At 36.9% G+C, this 20436-nt stretch overlaps 1 protein-coding gene across 3 annotated transcripts in view; it reads left to right on the forward strand.

The window, feature by feature from the left end:
- Positions 1–20436, forward strand: part of LOC137645907 (solute carrier family 15 member 2) — a 33503-nt gene that overhangs the window by 11183 nt on the left and 1884 nt on the right. For 2 of the 3 annotated variants that reach the window (XM_068378948.1, XM_068378950.1), the window contains 11 exons: positions 996–1084; positions 5644–5808; positions 6642–6719; positions 9273–9443; positions 11034–11159; positions 12487–12627; positions 14107–14210; positions 15424–15573; positions 16375–16504; positions 18130–18258; positions 19811–19918. In XM_068378948.1, coding sequence (XP_068235049.1) covers positions 996–1084; positions 5644–5808; positions 6642–6719; positions 9273–9443; positions 11034–11159; positions 12487–12627; positions 14107–14210; positions 15424–15573; positions 16375–16504; positions 18130–18258; positions 19811–19918 — 1391 coding nt within the window. The remainder of the gene's footprint in view (positions 1–995; positions 1085–5643; positions 5809–6641; positions 6720–9272; positions 9444–11033; positions 11160–12486; positions 12628–14106; positions 14211–15423; positions 15574–16374; positions 16505–18129; positions 18259–19810; positions 19919–20436) is intronic. The other variant, XM_068378949.1, reaches the window with a different exon arrangement.

Below are 20436 nucleotides of genomic sequence, written 5' to 3' on the forward strand. Positions count from 1 at the left end.
ACTGGTCATGGTGAATAATATAGTCCTACTGTGATTAGGATAATAATTTGAGACAAGCAATAAGCTTACAATAGTGTTGATAAGTGTGCTGTAGTATTTTATTGTAACAGTTCATAATTAGCTTAAATATATGAATAAAATATGAAGTAAATAGTATAAGATGTAGGAAAAACAAAGCAAAATTATAGCAATTTAGAAGATAGAAGAAAAGTAAAGAAGAATAATATAGCAAATTAATAGTTTTAACATTTAAAAATATTTTGCCATATATTTAGAGACCAAAGTCATAGAATAAGGGTTAAAGCTGATAAAAATTCTATGAATACTGTTTATATTAAACAGGAGTAGAGTGAATTAGGTGTATATACATTACATTATCTTCAGTAGGAGTAAAGATTCAGGAAAAAAATCAATGTTGTTAATAGATGAACGTATTAACACTTTTACCCCTAGGCTCTTTGGAAATTTCCAATCCTTGACCCCCAAGGAGTTATTTTTTCCCCAGCACATTTTGCTGTATATTTTTTTTAAATTACTCGTACAGCCTTAATTTTTGTCATAGGGAGGTCAGGTTAGTCTCATTCTCTTGGAAAATGCCTGAATTTTCTCAAAAAATTATCAAAAATATGAAAAAAAAAAATTTTATAGCATTTTTTTGCAAGGACGTACCGGTACGTCCATGGGGGTAAAGGGATGGGTTTTGTGAAACGTACCAGTACGTCCTTTGGGGGTAAAAGGGTTAAGCTTCCATAGAAGAGAATAATAAAGAACTTAGCATAGAGAACGGTAGAGTAATAAACTGGTTATAACTCGAAGACGAACGACAGAAGATGTTTATAAATAAACGGCATTGAAATATGACTTCAAACCTCATCCACAGTATCTCGTTTAGTGTATTATACTTTACCATCGTCGGGTTCACTAACACGCATGTTGAAACTGCACGGGGTTCGGGTCTAGAGGTTAAACGCACGTCTCTTCTTTAACACTTTCAGTGGTCTTCGTGGTTGGGTACTTCTCAAGGTGCTACAGGATTGTGCCGCCCAACGGAAGCGTCATCACGGATGTCGGGAGAGTTATTTCGGTAGGTGGTGGTGGTCGTAAAGTGTTACTTTAAGGAGGGATTTTTGTATGATCTACTTACGATGATTAAGCCTCCTGGCTAGTACAGTGGTAACGTGTTTGCCTAGCATTTCGTATGGCAAGAGATCGTTCCCCGCCCAGGACCGTGAGTTTAAGCGGTTTACTGGGGAGGCCACTGCTGTGGTAGGGCACCACAGTAGGGGGTTGGGCTTGCCCGGCTGACGGTCTGGTGAGCATCTATTCTGATGGAACCGGAACTGAAACCAGTCACCTTTAACCTTTAACCTTTAAGTACAGTATCTAGTTTGTCGTCGTTATTACCTAAGCTACAACCCTAGTTGGTAAAGCAGGATGCTATAAGCCCTTTAAGAGCTCCAACAGGGAAAAATTAGCCCAGTGAGAAAAGGAAATAGGGAAATAAACTATAGTCCATTTCTTTTAGCGAGTCATATTTGCACCGACTCGGAACGGTGCCCTTTTAGCTCGGAAAAGTTTCCTGGTCGCTGATTGGTTAGAATTATCTTGTCCAACCAATCAGCGATCAGGAAACTTTTCCGAGCTAAAAGGGCACCGCTGCGAGTCGGTGCAAATATGACTTGCTAAAAGAAATGGACTATACAGTACTGTATATGTCGGAAGTAATATATCATCACCGTGCTAAGCGGTATATCATAGCGATCCATGTTTCCCAACGGTTATATAAGCAGATGAGCTACCTGGTGAAGTAACGAGAACTTTGGGTGTGGAAGAAATGCCCCCCCCTAAATCTCTTAATTAGACACAGGCAGCAGGGTGACTAATCTGGTCGAAAAGGAAATCTGTGCGCGTGAGGAGCTTAGATTGGCTTCTCTAAAGCCATATTGTTAACCCTTTTACCCCCCAGGCTATTTGGAAATTTCCAACCTTTAACCCCCAGGGAGTTATTTTTTCCCAGTACATTTTGCAGTATATTTTTTTTCAAATAGCTCTAACAGCCTTAATATTTGTCATAGAGAGGTCAAGTTGGTCTCATTCTCTTGGAAAACGCCTGAATTTTCTCAAAAAATTATCAAAAATATGAAAAAAAAAAATTTTTATTACATTTTTTTGCAAGGACGTACCGGTACGTCCATGGAGGTAAAGGGGTGTGTTTTGTGAAACGTACCAGTACGTCCTTTGGGGGTAAAAGGGTTAATATAGACACATTAACAGTACAGTATTCTAATATCCTTTTTTTCCTGTTGTTATTATTATTATTATTATTATTATTATTATTACTACTGTACTTGCTAAGCTATAACCCTAGTTGGAAAAGCAGGATACTATAAGCCCAGGGGCGCCAACAGGGAAAATAGCCCAGTGGGGAAAAGAAACGAGGAAAAATAAAATATAAGAACATTAACAACATTAAAATAAATATTTCCTATATAAATTCTAAAAACTTTAACAAAACTAGAAGAGAGATAAGATGCAGTTTAATCTTTTATAGAAAACCTTCATAATGAGCCAGGCAGGAGAAAGATACTATCAAGGCTATGGAACACTTGATGGTATTTTTACTGCAACATTATTTATTTATTAACCTTTTTACCCCCGCCATAAGGTTAAACTTCGAGCACATTTTGCTATATATTTTTTTTTTTCCAATTGCTCTGTCAGCCTTAATTTTTGTCGTAGAGAGGTCAGGTTGGTCTCATTCTTTTGGAAAATGCCTAAAGTTTCTCATAAAGTTATTGAAAACATGCGAAAACATGTAAATAACAATGTTTTGCAAGAACGTACCGGTACGTCCTTTGGGGGCGAAAGGGTTAATTCTGCAAAGTGTGCAGCCAATATGGTTAAAAATTCCAAATTTGAGATTACAAGTCTTGATGATATTGAATTACATTTTAAAACTTTTTGAAATAATTGTGATGTATATGAATTCATATACATCACAATTATTTCAAAAAGTTTTAACCCTTTCACCCCCAGGCTATTTGGAAATTTCCAACCCTTAACCCCCAGGGGATTATTTTTTTACCAGCACATTTTGCAGTATATTTTTTTAAATTGCTCTAACAGCCTTAATTTTCGTCATAGAGAGGTCAGGTTGGTCTCATTCTCTTGGAAAATACCTGAATTTTCTCAAAAAATTATCCAAAATATGAGAAAATTTTTTTTATAGCATTTTTTTGCAAGGACGTACTGGTACGTCCATGGGGGTAAAGGGATGGCTTTTGTGAAACGTACCAGTACGTCCTTTTGGGGGTAAAAGGGTTAAGGATGGATGGTGAGGAGGGAATGAAGATGGCTTGGGAGGAACTTGTAAGGGGAAGAAGATCAACAGGGACATAGGGTGAAGGATGATATTGAGAGAAGAGGTTTGCTGGAAGAGGATACCTTTGATCGAAGGCATTGGAGAGAGGGCTCATCAGGCAACCAGCCCTTTAACCCTTTTACCCCCAAAGGACGTACTGGTACGTTTCACAAAACTCGTCCCTTTACCCCCATGGACGTACCGGTACGTTCTTGCAAAAAACTGCCATTTAAATTTTTTTTTGCATATTTTTGATGATTTTTTGAGAAACTTCAGGCATTTTCCAAGAGAATGAGACCAACCTGACCTCTCTATGACAAAAATTAAGGCTGTTAGAGCAATTTGAAAAAAAAAAATTACTGCAAAATGTGCTTGAAACAAATTAACCCCTGGGGGTTAAGGGTTGGAAATTTCCAAATAGCCCGGGGGTAAAAGGGTTAATGTAGGGAAAACGGTGGGGAAGAAGACAACGACATTATGGTCTAATGTCCTTTATAGGAATACCCCGGAAATTTGAAAATGATATAAAAAAGGTCTGATAATAAAGATCTAGTCACAGTGGGAGTTCAGGTAATAGAAGTTGGTGCTCAAGGCTAAGGAAAGTCAAGAGAACTAATTTTGCCCCTTAGCCCAGGAATGTTGGAGTTAGAAGTGAAAATATAAGTGAAGGGGTATGTGAAAGGTTGTCGTTTATTGTTTTGGTTGCATCTTTTAAGTGAAGGTTTGCCATTTCTTTCACAATTCACCTTGCACGACATATTGCAGAGGGTACCAGAGGTTAACCCTTTTACCCCCAGGCTATTTGGAAATTTCCAACCCTTAACCGCCAAGGGTTATTTTTTTTTCAAGCACATTTTGCAGTATATTTTTTTTAAATTGCTCTAACAGCCTTAATTTTCATCATAGAGAGGTCAGGTTGGTCTCATTCTCTTGGAAAATGCCTGAATTTTCTCAAAAAATTATCAAAAATACAGTATAAAAATTTTTTTTTATTGCATTTTTTTGCAAGGACGTACCGGTACGTCCATGGAGGTAAAGGGATGGCTTTTGTGAAACGTACCAGTACGTCCTTTGGGGGTAAAAGGGTTAAGTGAAGCTTTGCCATTTCTTTTACAATTCACCTTGCACGACATATTGCAGAGGGTACCAGAGGTTAATTGTACCTTTTACTTCACGTTTGTTTTGTGGTTTATTTTCTGCTTGTCTGTCAAAACCTTCTTTTATTTTTATCCCCCTTTAAACTTTCAAATCCACTGGGTGATCATCACTGCATGAATTTAATGCTCCTGCCTTTTTACACTTTTAATATAGTAATTTACTCCTGCTTTACATGTTCTATGAAATTGTAGGATTAATATTTAATTAGTAGAATGAATTGCTTAGATCAATAACATCTCTAATTGGAGTAAAAAACTTTGATAATGATCTAATTTGTCTTATGTCTGTTTCCATGTCCTCTCTGATAACTGAGATCTTCAATAGCTGTCAAGTAATTCCATCTTTCAAAAATCTATTTGAGAATACCCATTATGTATATACAATGATGTTCAGTGTAAGAGGCTAGAATCTTACAATTTTCCAATTACCCATTTAAATAAACAGTAGTTGACACATTCATTGGAGTGTATAGTAATTGTAACTTCCTTTAAGTGTTTCTCAAGAAAAAAAAGTTTGCTTTTTCAATTCAAATTACCGTATTTCCCTTGTCATAAAACGCATCTTTTTTGTGAAAAATGCCCCCCAAAATCACCCTGCGTCTTTACACTAAAGAAAAAGTTTTATAGGGGAGTTTGAAACCCCTCAAACACGCAACTATAGACATACAAGCACTCAAACTCACCAAATAGAATATAAACCTACAATTATCATTCATATGTAATAAATTCAGTTATTTTAATATTGCACTTTATTTGATGAAGTTCAGTAGCAAATTGTTTGTTTTGGTAATCAGCTGATGACTCGGCAACCCCCCCCTACGAGCAAACATGCCAACTAGTGGGTCTCGTAACAGAAGACGTTATGACATATTAGTCGTTTATGCAGTATATATCTATTTTCACATATTTTCTTGATATTTTGTAATAAAGCAATATATTGACAATGACTTTGTTGCCTGAGTTCCAATATAATACAAACAGACAGTTGCTGAATACGGCCTTGGAAAAAACTCTTATGGTGCGTCTTACCACTTGTAACGTCTTACCACTTGTAACGTCTTAAGACACGGGAAATACGGTATTTACGTTGTTTCACATTGATACATTTATCCTGTATGCTTTCAGCATGCTTTGAAAATGAGAAGGAAATCCACGAAGGAGAGAGATCACTGGTTAGACCATGCGGACGACAAGTACAGCAAAGATCTCATTGCCGACGTCAAGGTCCTCCTCAAAGTTCTGCTGATGTACATCCCGTTGCCGATTTTCTGGGCGCTGTTTGACCAACAGGTTTGTTGAGAGACTTGAATGGTTTTATTGAGAGATTCATGATTCATTGAGATTTACTCAGCGAGTTGGGAGTTGAATTATCTGGTAACCATTTGAAAACTGGAAGTTTGTGTCGTCGGATGTTAGCGAGAGTAAAGGGATTTTGACGAAGGAAAAATCTGTTTCTGGGGAGATAGCTGTGACGCCCGGTGAAAAGATCCTTCAATTCGCCTCAGTAACAGACCTCTTACTAAAAGCCAAACTCAAGGACATCAACCGAGTTTGGAGGAAGAGAGCAGCGAAGTTTGTGTTGTCGGATGTTAGCAAGAGTAATGCTGTTATTATAAATCGGGTTATTATTTTTTGTGCGCAGATAACTGCTTTAATTATTTAATTTTAAAGTTCTAACACTATTTAATGGTGAAACTTATGAAAACTTGAATATAGTACAGTACTGAACTGCAATATTCTAGATCCCTGCTTAGTAATATAAGTGCTTAAAAGTTTATTGCAATTTAATGCTTTCATGAAAAATCTCACTTCGTCATATGTCATTTTCAACCTTTCCTGATATTTACTTTTTACCCCCGGTTTTATTAGCTCTTCGACCCTCACTAGCTCCCTTTTACATTCACCCACTCTATTCCCCCACAACTAATTTTCCTTCCACCAAAAAATGATCAGACATACCGTTAGCCATACCCCTAAACACGTGCACATCTTTCAATCTTCCAAACATTCTATATTATATGGAATAACAGGCTTTTAATTTATAAAATTTCTATTGTGGATTCTTTTAATTTTCAAGTGTTTACATTGTTTTATCATTGACCCCCCATCTTTTAATTTTCCAGGGATCCCGTTGGACCTTCCAGGCCACTCGCATGAATGGAGAGATTGGCGGATTTACGATTAAGCCTGATCAGATGCAGGTAATTAACTTAGTATTCAATTTGAAATAATGTTGGTATATTAACCCTTACCCCCAAAGGACGTACTGGTACGTTTCACAAAACTCATCCCTTTACCCCCATGGACGTACCGGTACGTCCTGGCAAAAAACTGCTATTTAAATTTCTTTTTGCATATTTTTGATAATTTTTTGAGAAACTTCAGGCATTTTCCAAGAGAATGAGACCAACCTGACCTCTCTATGACAAAAATTAAGGCTGTTAGAGCAATTTTAAAAAGATATACTGCAAAATGTGCTTGAAAAAAAATAACCCCTTGGGGGTTAAGGGTTGGAAATTTCCAAATAGCTTGGGGGTAAAAGGGTTAAGACAATCCTAATTTTTAAAAAAAGAAAAAAGGTCGCTCATGAATGGCAGAGACAAGGGACAGTGACATTGCCCTATCGAGCAGGACAATGCCATAGAGACTGACCTTATGTACATATGATCAGCACCCAAGCCCCCTCTCCACTGAAGTTAGGACCAAGGAATGCCAGGCTGATGACTCAGCAGATAGCTCTATAGGCTCCCCCAAACCACCCATCCTTAGCTCACAATGATGGTGAGGTTGTAGCCACCAAAGGAACTAACGAGTTTGAGCGGGACTCGAACCCCAGTAAGGCGATCGCCCGTCAGGGACGTTACCACATCGGCCACCACAAGCTGTTGTTTTGCTTCTGGTGTTATTGTTTATAACAAAACAGGATGGCTGTGACAGAGTTGTTATTCACAGATTATACTGGTCCTGTACTGTATTGTAGCATCATCATTTTTTTTATAAAATTCTATGCAACTTTTGAACGAATTCTGTCATATTTAAGAAAGGGTCATTGTTAAAAGGAAGGTTTTCTTATTTTTGAGCGAATGTCAGTCCTTATTTAAATATCGTTATTTAGATAACTGTTTTCCTTTTTGAGAGAATGTAGTGTTATAAAAAAGGGATTTAGATGAAGGAAAAATCTATTTCTGGGCGAGGAACCTGTGTCGCCCAGTGAAATGCTCCTCTAGCACCATTTCTAAGGCATAGTTATTGCTGAATATACCAGAGGAAAAAAAGAGATGTATGGAATGTCAGGAATAAGCCTAGCTCGCTCACTCTTTGAGTGCCGGTATAGAAAACTGGGGCGTGATTGAACCACAACCATAGGTCCCTCACCAATTAGGCCTCTCCTTCATCAACATCCCCCCTCTCTACCCCTACATCTCCCCTGTCCTTTCTAATATTGGGAGTGAGATCTATCTCAAATGGAGACTGGAACCACCAGATGTTTTTTGCTCAAACCCTTCAAGAGATCTAAGGATTTCACATCTTGACATCTGAGTTTGAAGCATTTTAGAACTAATGTTGAAGGATTTAGTGTGACTATTATTGTTTGGAAGTTAGGACTTATTGTTTATATAGTATTGTAGAATATCAATTAGAAATCAAAGGAATATTTTGAATTCAACTCTATATTGTATTATTATTATTATTATTTCTGGGCTCGACCTGTGTCACTCCGTGAACCTTTCAGCACCATTTCTAAGGCATAAATATTGCTAAATATACCAGAGAAAAAAAGAAATTATTATTATTATTATTATTATTATTATTATTATTATATATTATTATTATTATTAGTACTTGCTAAGCTACAACCCTAGCTGGAAAAGCAGGATGTTATAAGCCCAGGAGCCCCAATAGGGAAAACATCTGTTGTATCAAGTTAATTTGTCAGTATGAAAAATGTACTGTCCGTGCAAGTTTACAGCAGTCGAAAATGTTTTAATAGGTTAGTTTACATTCGTTTAAATATTCTAAGGAAATTATCCTTTTTTTAGGTCTAATAAAATATTACTATTTTCATAAACTTTTTATATGTAGCATGAAAATGGGGGAGAGTGGGCTGCGGCCCCCTAGCAGTACCAGCCAAAGTCTGCTGAATCCATCGTCAGGCTGGGAGGAGCAGAGAGATGGAAGGTTCCCTTTTGTTCATATGTTTGATGTCGACTACCCCCCAAAATTGGGGGAAATAAGTGCCTTGGTAAATAGATAGAATAGAATGAAAATATTTTCTTTCCCAAGTGGGCTGCGGCCCCCTAGCAGTACCAGCCAAAGTCTGCTGAATGCCTCGTCAGGCTGGGAGGAATGGAGGAAAGGTCCCCTTTTGTTCATATGTTTGATGTCGGCTACCTCCCAAAATTGTGGGATGTAAGTGCCTTGGTAAATAGAGAGAATAGAATGAAAATATCCCTCGTCAGGCTGGGAGGAACGGAGGAAAGATCCCTTTTTTTCATATGTTTGATGTCAGCTACCCCCCAAAATTGGGGGAAGTAAGTGCCTTGGTAAATAGATACATACATACATATACCATGGCACTTCCCCCAATTTTGGGGGGTAGCCGACATCAACAAAGAAACAAAAAAAAAAAGGGGACCTCTACTCTCTACGTTCCTACCAGCCTAACAAGCGACTCAACCGAGTTCAGCTGGTACTGCTAGAATTAAAATACAGTATTTTCTTTCCCAAACTTATTTTTTTCACTCCATTTCCAGGTTGTCAACCCCATCTTGATTTTGATGCTGATTCCCATATTTGATTCGTTCATTTACCCACTGCTCGCCAAGTGCAATCTCTTGAAGAGACAGCTGCCGAGGATGTTCGTCGGAGGTCTTTTAGCTGGAGCGGCCTTTGTCGTGTCGGGTGTGCTGGAGCTTCAGCTTGAGGTACGTATTCATGTTTTCAAAATTATTTTCAAGTCTGGACTCAATTATGTACATGGCAGTGTAGTGGTTTGCGGACTGTGGCCAGAGGTAGCACCCGAACTGCCTAGTGTCCGAATGCCGACCACAACCCGACGTTCACTACACAACAAATATACAACGGTGGAATACCCAAAAAACCTAAGTAACAGGTCAAGAGAATGGAGCTAAGATAATAACGATTAAAACTATTTTTTTGGAAAAAGGCACAGAGGGATAATCAAAATTAAGTTTCTAATAATAATACAAAAAATTACTATTTGTTTCATAGCCACAAACCATTTAAGTTTTCCTAGATACATACCATTTTTTTCTATTTCAGCAGGTGTAAGGTCAATATTTTGGGAACTGATATTTTTTTGTGTTATGTTGGCAATTATTTATGTACAAGGAGAGGCGGTCACTTTGCTATCAGTGTAGACACCCCAGGATTTTGTATGTAATCAATGGATAGGTTTGCTTAAAGCAACTATATAATCTTCAGTAAGTTATTTGAGATAATGTACTCCATATATTAACTACACATTAACCCTTTTACCCCCAAAGGACGTACTGGTACGTTTCACAAAAGCCATCCCTTTACCCCCATGGACATATTGGTACGTCCTTGCAAAAAAATGCTATAAACATTTTTTTTTTTCATATTTTTGATAATTTTTTGAGAAACTTCAGGCATTTTCCAAGAGAATGAGACCAACCTGACCTCTCTATGACAAAAATTAAGACTTTTAGAGCAATTTAAAAAAGATATACTGCAAAATGTGCTGGGAAAAAAATAACCCCCTGGGGGTTAAGGGTTGGAAATTTCCAAATAGCCTGGGGGTAAAAGGATTAACTACACATTAAGAGATAAAGTAATAAACAAATAAAGCCACTTCAGCTCCTTAAAAAAAAAAAATCCACACTTCTTGAACTGTTGACTTAACCTTGCCAGGACTCCTCGCTGTTGGGAGGAAGGATATGGGTGATTGGTAAAACACAAACATACGCTACTGGGGTCTTGAGCGATGTTAGGCAAGGCCACTGTATTTCGAGTGGTTTGGCCATGTTGAGAGAATGGAAAATGGCTGTCTGCTAAAGAAGTTGATGAATGCAAGAGTTGATGGGAGAAGTACAAGAGGAAGGCCAAGGTTTGGGTGGATGGATGGAGTGAAGAAAGCTCTGGGTGATAGGAGGATAGATGTGAGAGAGGCAAGAGAGCGTGCTAGAAATAGGAATGAATGGCGAGCGATTGTGACGCAGTTCCGGTAGGCCCTGCTGCTTCCTCCAGTGCCTTAGATGACCGCGGAGGTAGCAGCAGTAGGGGATTCAGCGTTATGAAGCTTCATCTGTGGTGGATAATGTGGGAGGTTGGGCTGTGGCACCCTAGCAGTACCAGCTGAACTCGGTTGAGTCCCTGGTTAGGCTGGAGGAATGTAGAGAGTAGAGGTCCCCCCCCCTTTTTTTTTTTTGTTTCATTTGTTGATGTCGGCTACCCCCCAAAATTGGGGGAAGTGCCTTTGGTATATGTATGTATGTAAGACAAAATGTTTAACCTTCTGTTTTCTTTTCCAGAAAACCTATCCAGTTCCAATCGAGGCAGGGGAAGCCAGACTGTCTTTCATTAACACATTGCCTTGTGACGTAACTCTGTCACCCGGATGGGAAAAGGAAGTTACCCTCAAGAATTTGGAACAAATGGTAAGTTTTTTACATGTTTTGGCCAGGAAGGGAAGAGAGGGACGATACGGGTATACGTTTAGGAGGGCACTTAAGTTATTTTAAGATCAAATACGTTAATAAAATATCTTATTAATGTTTTTAAGCATGTTTTATTAGCTTAGTAGTTAATTATCTAAGCGAGATGATGTTGAGGGGATCTGACGAGTAGTATAGGGCAGAAGATTGTATATATTTCAAAATGGGACACTTGATAGAATTGCCTATACCATTCAATGTAATGTTTAAGGAAAACTATAATACCACCCCTTGCTGAAGTATATCCTAGTCTACATTAGGTTATTTATCAACAAAGTTGTAAGCTTAGTGTAAAAAATTAACTTTGCATGTTGAATATGGAATGTTAATGTACAAATTATAATCTGTTTAACCCTTTTACCCCCAAAGGACGTACTGGTACGTTTCACAAAACTCATCCCTTTACCCCCATGGACGTACCGGTACGTCCTTGCAAAAAACTGCTATTTAAATTTTTTTTTGCATATTTTTGATAATTTTTTGAGAAACTTCCGGCATTTTCCAAGAGAATGAGACCAACCTGACCTCTCTATGATGGAAAATTAAGGCTGTTAGAGCAATTTAAAAAATATATACTGCAAAATATGCTTGAAAAAAAATAACCCCTGGGGGTCAAGGGTCGAAATTTCCAAATAGCCTGGGGGTAAAAGGGTTTATATAAATTAAATTTTGTTACATAGTTCAGTTCCTTATCCAGGTTTTTTTAGTGTCAGTTCTTTTTTTACATGGCAGAATAATTCACCATCTGTATGTTGAGTAAGTCGAGATATTATACCGCAGTGCCTTTTGGGTGGTTTGTCGAGTGGGTCGGCCGTAATTATTTTTTATCTCCAAGATGGTAATTTTGAAATGGCATTATTAAAGATTATTTAAAAAATATTTCAAATATTTTAATTAATTACTTTTCTTTTAGTTTCATTATTTTCTCTCTTCAAAGGGCTATTTTCCATGTTGGAGCCCTCGGGCTTATAGCATTCCTCTTTTTCCAACTAGGATTTCAGCTTAACTAGTGATGACAATAATAATAATAATAATGATAATAATAATAATAATAATAATAGTAATGATAATAATAATATTAATAATAATAATACCTTTGGAAACTTTTGGATAAATTGAAGGAAAGAAGTAATCTTATTTTAAATTTAATACTGTACATTTTAATGTTAAGGAAAATTTGACATTGGTGAAATCTTTCCAAGGGAAACTTCATAAATAAACCAAGCTGATCAATAAAAAGAGCTTTGAACACATCCTAATTTCTTTTCAGAAATATGACAGCGTGAATCTGGATAACCCAGATGGTATCTTGAACGACCTCCAAGTTAGTATTTCATTCGACAAAACCGCGTGCGGACAAGTAACGGACTACGACGTAGGCCCCACTACCATTCAAGTGGTGGAGAAAACGGTGAGTTGAGTGTGTGCCTCAAATTGAGATATGCGTTATTGAAGTTAATTTTTTTTTTGGTACGGTATAGTACATTTAACTAGGTTCCACCAAGTACGAGAAGAGTTGGAAGACCCAGTCCCACGTGACTGCGGGCTATGAAGCGTGAAGGAGGAGATAATGAATGAAGAAGTATTGAATTAAAAGCTCGGGATAGAGACGACTGGCGAAATCTAATCGAGGCCCTTTGTGTCAATAGGCGTAGGAGGAGATGATGAGGACAGTACAGTTGGCCTCAATATTTTCCCCATTGCCTTGTCCTGTCCTAAAGTATATAAATCCAAGCCAGTCAGTAATATTTTGAATAGTACAAACCATTAATAAATATAAAAATAAATTCTAAAAAAATCTCTTGTGAATTTAGACATAGAAGAGGGATTTTGACAAAGGAAAAATCTATTTCTGGGCGAGGGACCTGTGACGCCCGGTGAAATGCTCCTTAAAGCACCATTTCTAAGGTATAAATACTGCTAAATATACATACATACATATACCAAGGCACTTCCCCCAATTTTGGGGGTAGCCGACATCAACAAAGAAACAAAAACAAAATGGGGACCTCTACTCTCTACGTTCCTCCCAGCCTAACAAGGGACTCAACCGAGTTCAGCTGCTAAATATACCAGAGAAAAAAGTTGCATGGAATGCCAGGAGTATACCGAGCTCACTCGCCCCTAAAGGGTGTCGGTATTAAAACCGACACTTCTCCGTGTTTTAGCTGATTTAGTTTGGGGGAGGGTGGGCTGTGGCACCCTAGCAGTACCAGCTGAACTCGGTTGAGTCCCTTGTCAGGCTGGGAGGAACGTAGAGAGTAGAGGTCCCCTTTTTGTTTTGTTTCATTTGTTGATGTCGGCTACCCCCCAAAATTGGGGGAAGTGCCTTGGTATATGTATGTATGTATGTAGTATGGTATTCAACTTTAGATGACTAGTATAATAAACCAATAAAACTTTTTAAGTCTTCGTAATCAAAAAGGATAAGTTATTCATGAATTTTTTCTACGTGTGGAAATCCTTCAAACAGTCTTGCTTTAATTGTTTTGAGTATGGAAAATTCTCTTAATGGGGGTTTAAGTACTTTCCTGTTATACCTAGCATTTATATTTTTTGAAAAGTATTTTCATATACATACAGTTTTCCAGATCATAAGACAGTATTTTAAAGTACTGCATGTGTTACTTGGTAAGGCCAGTGTTTAAGTAGTGGATATACTAATTGTTGACTTGAAGTACGTACTTATACTGTGCTTTAGTACTACGAGAAAGTGTGTGTTTAATTTTCTTGATGGCGAATACCATAGACTAGTAATATTCAAATAATCTGTTCTTGCCACAACTTTAATCAGCTTATAACTTATAAAATTAGCTCAATTTTGATATCACTGAATCTTCTGCTTATATTCTTCTCAAGTTTACATATTAATTCTAGATTTCTCTCGTAGGCATATACTGTGATGATAACGGCCGGTGATAACAAGGCGGAGGTAGTTCGTGTAAATACGCCCGACGAATACGAGAAACCGTCTGAAGGAAATCCAAGTGTCAGGTGAGGTTGAGTAGTGTCTCATCGTCGTTGTTATCGTGTGTTTTGTCGTCTGCAACGCTCATCGAGTGAAGGTCTCCTGTCTTCTCTATATTTTCTGAGCCCTTCTTAAGACATTTCATAATATAGCCTTCATTTTTACTGTTTTTACACTATAAGTAAATGCATTGTAGAGCCTTGTGACTGAATTATTGATAGATATTTCAGGAATTTTCTCAAGGTGTTATCGTCTGCAACTCCGATCAAGAAAAGGTCTTCTGTCTTTCTTCTCTATATTTTCTGAGCCCTTCCTAAGTCATTTCATATTGTTGCCTACATTTTTAGTGTTTTTACACTGTAAGTAAATGCATTGTGGAGCCTTGTGACTGAATTATTGATAGATATTTCAGGAATTCTCTCAAGGTGTTATCGTCTGCAACTCCGATCAAGAAAAGGTCTTCTGTCTTTCTTCTCTATATTTTCCGTGTCCTTCCTAAGTTATATCATACGGCACCTCCATTTTTAGTGTTTTTACTCTGTAAGTAAATGCATTGTAGAGCATTATGACTGAATTACTGGTAGATTTTTCAAGAATCCTCTCAAGGTGTTAACATAGCAGAATTTCTAAATGCATCCTACTTATCTTTGCATTTTCACGAGTGTTTTTTTTTTTTGTAAAGCCAACAAAGGAATTTACAATGTGTTATGCTCTTTCCTCAAATGAATATATTTTTATGTAAATAAAGACTTTGCCAATTAAGGTATAACCATTTAGATAAATCTTTAGTAATTTTTAGAATAAAGTTTCAAAGTACTGTTTAGTAACCAGGTTTCTAAGCCAAAGTTAGTGATCATTCTTTGTGTAGGCTAAAGGATTTCTTGATTAAAATGAGAAAAGTTATTGCTCAGCTGGCAACCCCATAATGTAAAAAAGAAAAAGGTTGTAGAAAAGTAACAACAGCATAACCACTAGAGATCATTGACTAAAAAAGAGAACATGAATGTTGGTTTATTTACGGAAGGGCCAAAGCTTTATATGCCAAGTGAAGTAAGTTAGGAGCAGCGACTGTGAGGTGATAATAATTTATACATTAACTTTTCCTTAATTGGAGTTACTATCTCTATCATGCACTCTACCTTCACGTCTGATCACCGCTTGAAACCTAGGCATTGATTTAGGTGACTTAATATCATGAAAATTTTAGCTTTGTCAGCTAAAGATCTTTTCATATTTCAGAATGCTTTTTAACCTCGACTCCAGCGTACCCTTCAATTCTTCTGTCCGCTTGGAGCTGCAGAATAATCCTCAGACTTACGAGTTCTTCATCTACGACTCTGATCAGGGTCATATGTCGGGCACGGAGTTCATAAATATCGAACCAGGAACGTAAGTTGATTAGAATTTTGTGCTTTTACTTCTAAGTCTTTATTACTGATGCTTCAAGCTAATATTTACTTTACCTAAGTTGAATTAGCATTTTTCCCTAGTATCCACCTCATTATTCCAGTCACAAAAATATCAACTGCTTTATTCCTCCCACAAAAATATCAGGAAAAAGCCTGAATTTTCTCAAAAAATAATCAAAAATATGAAAAAAAATTTTTTATAGCATCTTTTTTGCAAGGACATACCAGTACATCCATGGGGGTAAAGGGATGAGTTTTGGGAAACGTACCAGTACGTCCGTTGGGGGTAAAAGGGTTAATAAAAGAATACCTGAGTAATATAGAAGAAAAACAAATTAAAGAAAATGCTGATACGAATTATCGCATTAAGTACAAGCACACACATCCACACTCAGTTTTGTACCGAGGAGAAAAAGTGGCGAGAGAGGTGTGGCTATAAGACCTCTTGTTGGGCATCTTTCGCATCCTATAGCAACTCATTCAGGTTTTTCATGAAAATTTATTCACTTTCAACCAAACCAGGTTATTCAAAGCAAGGTTTTATTCTATTGAATAACTTCAATTTATTTTGATGAAGAGAGAGTGTTGCCTTATGCTCTTATTATTATTATTATTATTATTATTATTACTAGCCAAGCTACAACCCGAGTTGGAAAAGCAAGATGCTATAAGCCCAAGGGCTCCAATAGGGAAAAATAGCCCAGTGAGGAAAGGATATAAGGGAATAAATAAATGATGAGAAAAGTATAAAGTTGTTTTATCATATTTTCCTCTTCTTCAGGTACAATGTTTTGCTGCCAACTGACAAACTGGATGTACATGAAGAAGAATCTGTTGGGGAAATTACGGTGAAATTCGGTGGAGTCTACAATTTCTTAGTTGAGAAGCCATTGGAAACGGGAGCAAACACTGTAAGTATACCGGAAATCATTGGTTTTAGTTTTCTGTTTACACCAAAACTTTAATTTGTTAATTATTTTTATTATTACGCTTGCTATTTCAAGCAGAGCTACAACCGTAGTTAGAAAAGTAGCTACAACCCTTGTTTTAAAAGTACTTTTTAAATTTTTTATCTCTACAGCTATAAAAAATAGTTCTTGTTGCTTTAGCATATTTTATATATAGAATATAAATGTCACAATATTTGTGTGCTATTTGATAAACATTATTTTTTTTCGCACATTTTCAACTTATCTTTAGTGTATCATATCGAAATTCAATGACCCCACTGTATCCCATTGATGTTAACTTACTGTTGTACAGCATTTATATTTTTTTTTCGATTCTTTCCTCTTTGGATATTCAACCTTGTTGAATCCTATCATAAATTCTTTTGATCATTGTATTATTAACTAGATTTTTACTACATATATGTTTCTGTATGGTTATTTATTCAGCCTCTTTAAATTAGAAATATTTGTTGAATAGAAAATTAGTTTACATCGGAATAAATCTTATTAATAAGCACCAATTTTATTAAGAATTGTTGCCCTTCATAATTTTTTGTATAACTTACTCAAATTCATCTTTTATTTCCTTAATATTCCACTTGTAGATTTACAATTCGAGGAACATTACCGTTTAGTTTTATACGTAACGATTGCATTTACATTGTCTAATAATGGTCTCTCTTTGGATTGGTAACCCCCAAGACAAACTATAGACGAGTTGCGAGTGTTGATGGCCTCTCTAGCTTAGCCATGTGGGCCAAATATTTTTTTGAGCTGGGCATGTGGCTACCAGCTTTATTCCTGTAGAAGGTAGTAATCTTGATACATACATACATACTGTACATATACCAAGTCACTTCCTCCAATTTTGGGGGGTAGCCGACATCAACAAATGAAACAAAAACAAAAAAGGGGACCTCTACTCTCTACGTTCCTCCCAGCCTAACAAGGGACTCAACCGAGTTGAGCTGGTACTGCTAGGGTGCCACAGCCCACCCTCCCACATTATCCACCACAGATGAAGCTTCATAATGCTGAATCCCCTACTGCTGCTACCTCCGCGGTCATCTAAGGCATCGGAGGCAGCAGCAGGGCCTACCGGAACTGCGTCACAATCGCTCGCCATTCATTACTATTTCTAGCACGCTCTCTTGCCTCTCTCACATCTATCCTCCTATCACCCAGAGCTTCCTTCACTCCATTCATCCACCCAAACCTTGGCCTTCCTCTTGTACTTCTCCCATCAACTCTTGCATTCATCACCTTCTTTAGCAGACAGCCATTTTCCATTCTCTCAACATGGCCAAACCACTTCAACACATTCATATCTTGATAATCTTGATACTGTAGTTTATTGTAAGAGAGTTCATCATTCCGTGGTTATATATACAGGTGACTGGTACCACTAGCCACGCCCTACCCAAGCTATGGGTTAGGGTTGCCACCTCGCACTAAAAGTCTAATTGGCTACCTGCCAGCTTTGCCGAAAGATATATCTATATATAAATAACTCCAGGTTTTTATTAGTTAAGGAAAAATACAAATTATGAATTTGTAAACCTAATTGGAACTTATTTTCTCGACAGACTGTGACCCTTTACCAAATAACAGCGGAGAACTCAGTCCACATGCTCTGGTTGATCCCGCAGTACTTGATCATCACGATATCGGAAGTCATGTTTTCCATTACCGGTTTGGAGTTTTCCTTTACGCAGGTAAGGATCAGTCATTTGGAGTTTGACTAGAATACAATGTTCTTACTTGTACAGAAGATTTTTTAAGTATCAAACATTCAGGGATAGAAACACACATCCAATTGAAATCATAAACTCATAATGGAATATTGTAATAAAACAAAATCATATAATTTAATCCAGTAAATAAGAGGACAACTGCAATATGAAACAGGTCAATTTGTTGACTTTTACAGCTGAAAATCTTAGGCATCCGAGTTAGGTGAAGTCTACCCTAGGCCTGAGTTTAACAAAATTCAATTTACAAATTCTTGGAACCTATTAACCCTTTTACCCCCAAAGGACGTACTGGTACGTTTCACAAAACTCGTCCCTTTACCCCCATGGACGTACCGGTACGTCCTTGCAAAAAAATGCTATAAAAATTTTTTTTTTTTCATATTTTTGATAATTTTTTGAGAAAATTCAGGCATTTTCCAAGAGAATGAGACCAACCTGACCTCTCTATGACAAAAATTAAGGCTGTTAGAGCAATTTTAAAAAAAATATACTGCAAAATGTGCTGGGGAAAAAATAACCCCTTGGGGGTTAAGGGTTGGAAATTTCCAAAGAGCCTGGGGGTAAAAGGGTTAAGTTTGTAATTGAGGACTTTTTTCTTGGAACCTATTAAGTTTGTAATTTGAGGACTTTCTAGTCGTAGTTGCTTGAGGTGTTGAAAGAGATGTATTGGATGGCTGAATAAAAGACTTGAGCAAGAGACTTCATAATTGTTTGAGAAGCGAAGATCGCTACAAGAGTAAGTCGCACTTGAACGAGGGTAGAACATTTTGATTTATGGTATGCAATGGAATAAGAAGAGTAATGAAGTTCATTAATGAAAATAAGAGCAATAGCTTATACTTCATGTGCCTGTTTCCCTCAGTATGAAGCAGACATATTTTCAATTACTGGAAAAGATTTTGATAAGTTACAAGAAGACTAGTTACTATTCTAATTTGAGGAAGTTGCTGATGAATGTGGTGTACAGCAGCTGGACGGTAAGACAGATCTCAAAGATTGTGATGAAAGGCGATGAGAAATTGTTAGCCACTTTAGTTGTAGATATGGGGAGAAGCGAGGTTGAAGACCCCCAAGAGGGGCTATAAAATCACAGGAAAAGGGATTTCATACAGAACATGAGATTTCCTGTAACATTTGTAAAGGTTGATTTAATGGTTACGTATTCTTAAAACGAATGGAATGTAATTTCACTTGTACATATTTATTATGGAACAGAGGTCCAGGAATTTCATTTACGAATACATTGGGTCCTTGAAGCTTTGGGAATTGAGACCCTCTGGTTGAAAGAACCCATTTCATGTATGATCTCATGAATGAAAAATGTTTTAAAATGGTATTGATGAAGATATATTTTCTTTCAAGTCACCAGAAGAGGGAATTTTATAATATTGTAACTTTATAATTATATAGTATATAGTGTATTTGGGTGAGAATTTTCTCATAGCATTTTGCAACTCTGTGCCTGAACAGTTTAAAGATTTAGGGCCATTTACTAATAAATATGTTTTCACAGGCACCATCCTCTATGAAGTCTGTCCTTCAAGCAGCATGGCTTTTAACCACGGCCTTTGGAAACTTGATTGTTGTAATTGTTGCAGAGGCCAAGTTTGTGAAGCAACAGGTAAGTTTATTTTGTTAATTTTTCGGAGAAGTTTAAAGGCCGCTCATGAATGGCAGAGGGAAGACTAGCTATATTTATATATGATGAGCAAAGAAGCCCCTAGTTAATTTGCAATGATTTTGTATACAGTAAAATATTTTTCAAAGGCTTATATTTCTGCTAGTCTTAATTTGCTAGTCACTTGATCTTTAGTACAGAAATATTGTTTGGTTTTAAAATGCTTTTTAACCCAAAGTCAAAGTGAGCTCATCTTAAGTTATGACATTATTACAGTATTTAGAACAGTTATAGCTTAAGAAAGGCACTTTTGTTTTTCATCTAAAAAAAACACAAAGATAGTACAGAGGTTGTCACCACCCCAAATCTAGTTTCAGCTCAGGCTGTGACTGTTTAAAAAAAACTGTGATTAATTATTTTACACTAAGTTTTCACCAGAATATATACATAAAGAAAATTGGAATTTTATGATATCCATATATGAAATAATCATTTCCTTGAATCCTACCCAAAAATCATAT

The sequence above is a fragment of the Palaemon carinicauda genome, chromosome 8 (genome assembly GCF_036898095.1).
Source record: "Palaemon carinicauda isolate YSFRI2023 chromosome 8, ASM3689809v2, whole genome shotgun sequence".
Classification (NCBI taxonomy): Eukaryota; Metazoa; Arthropoda; class Malacostraca; order Decapoda; family Palaemonidae; genus Palaemon; species Palaemon carinicauda.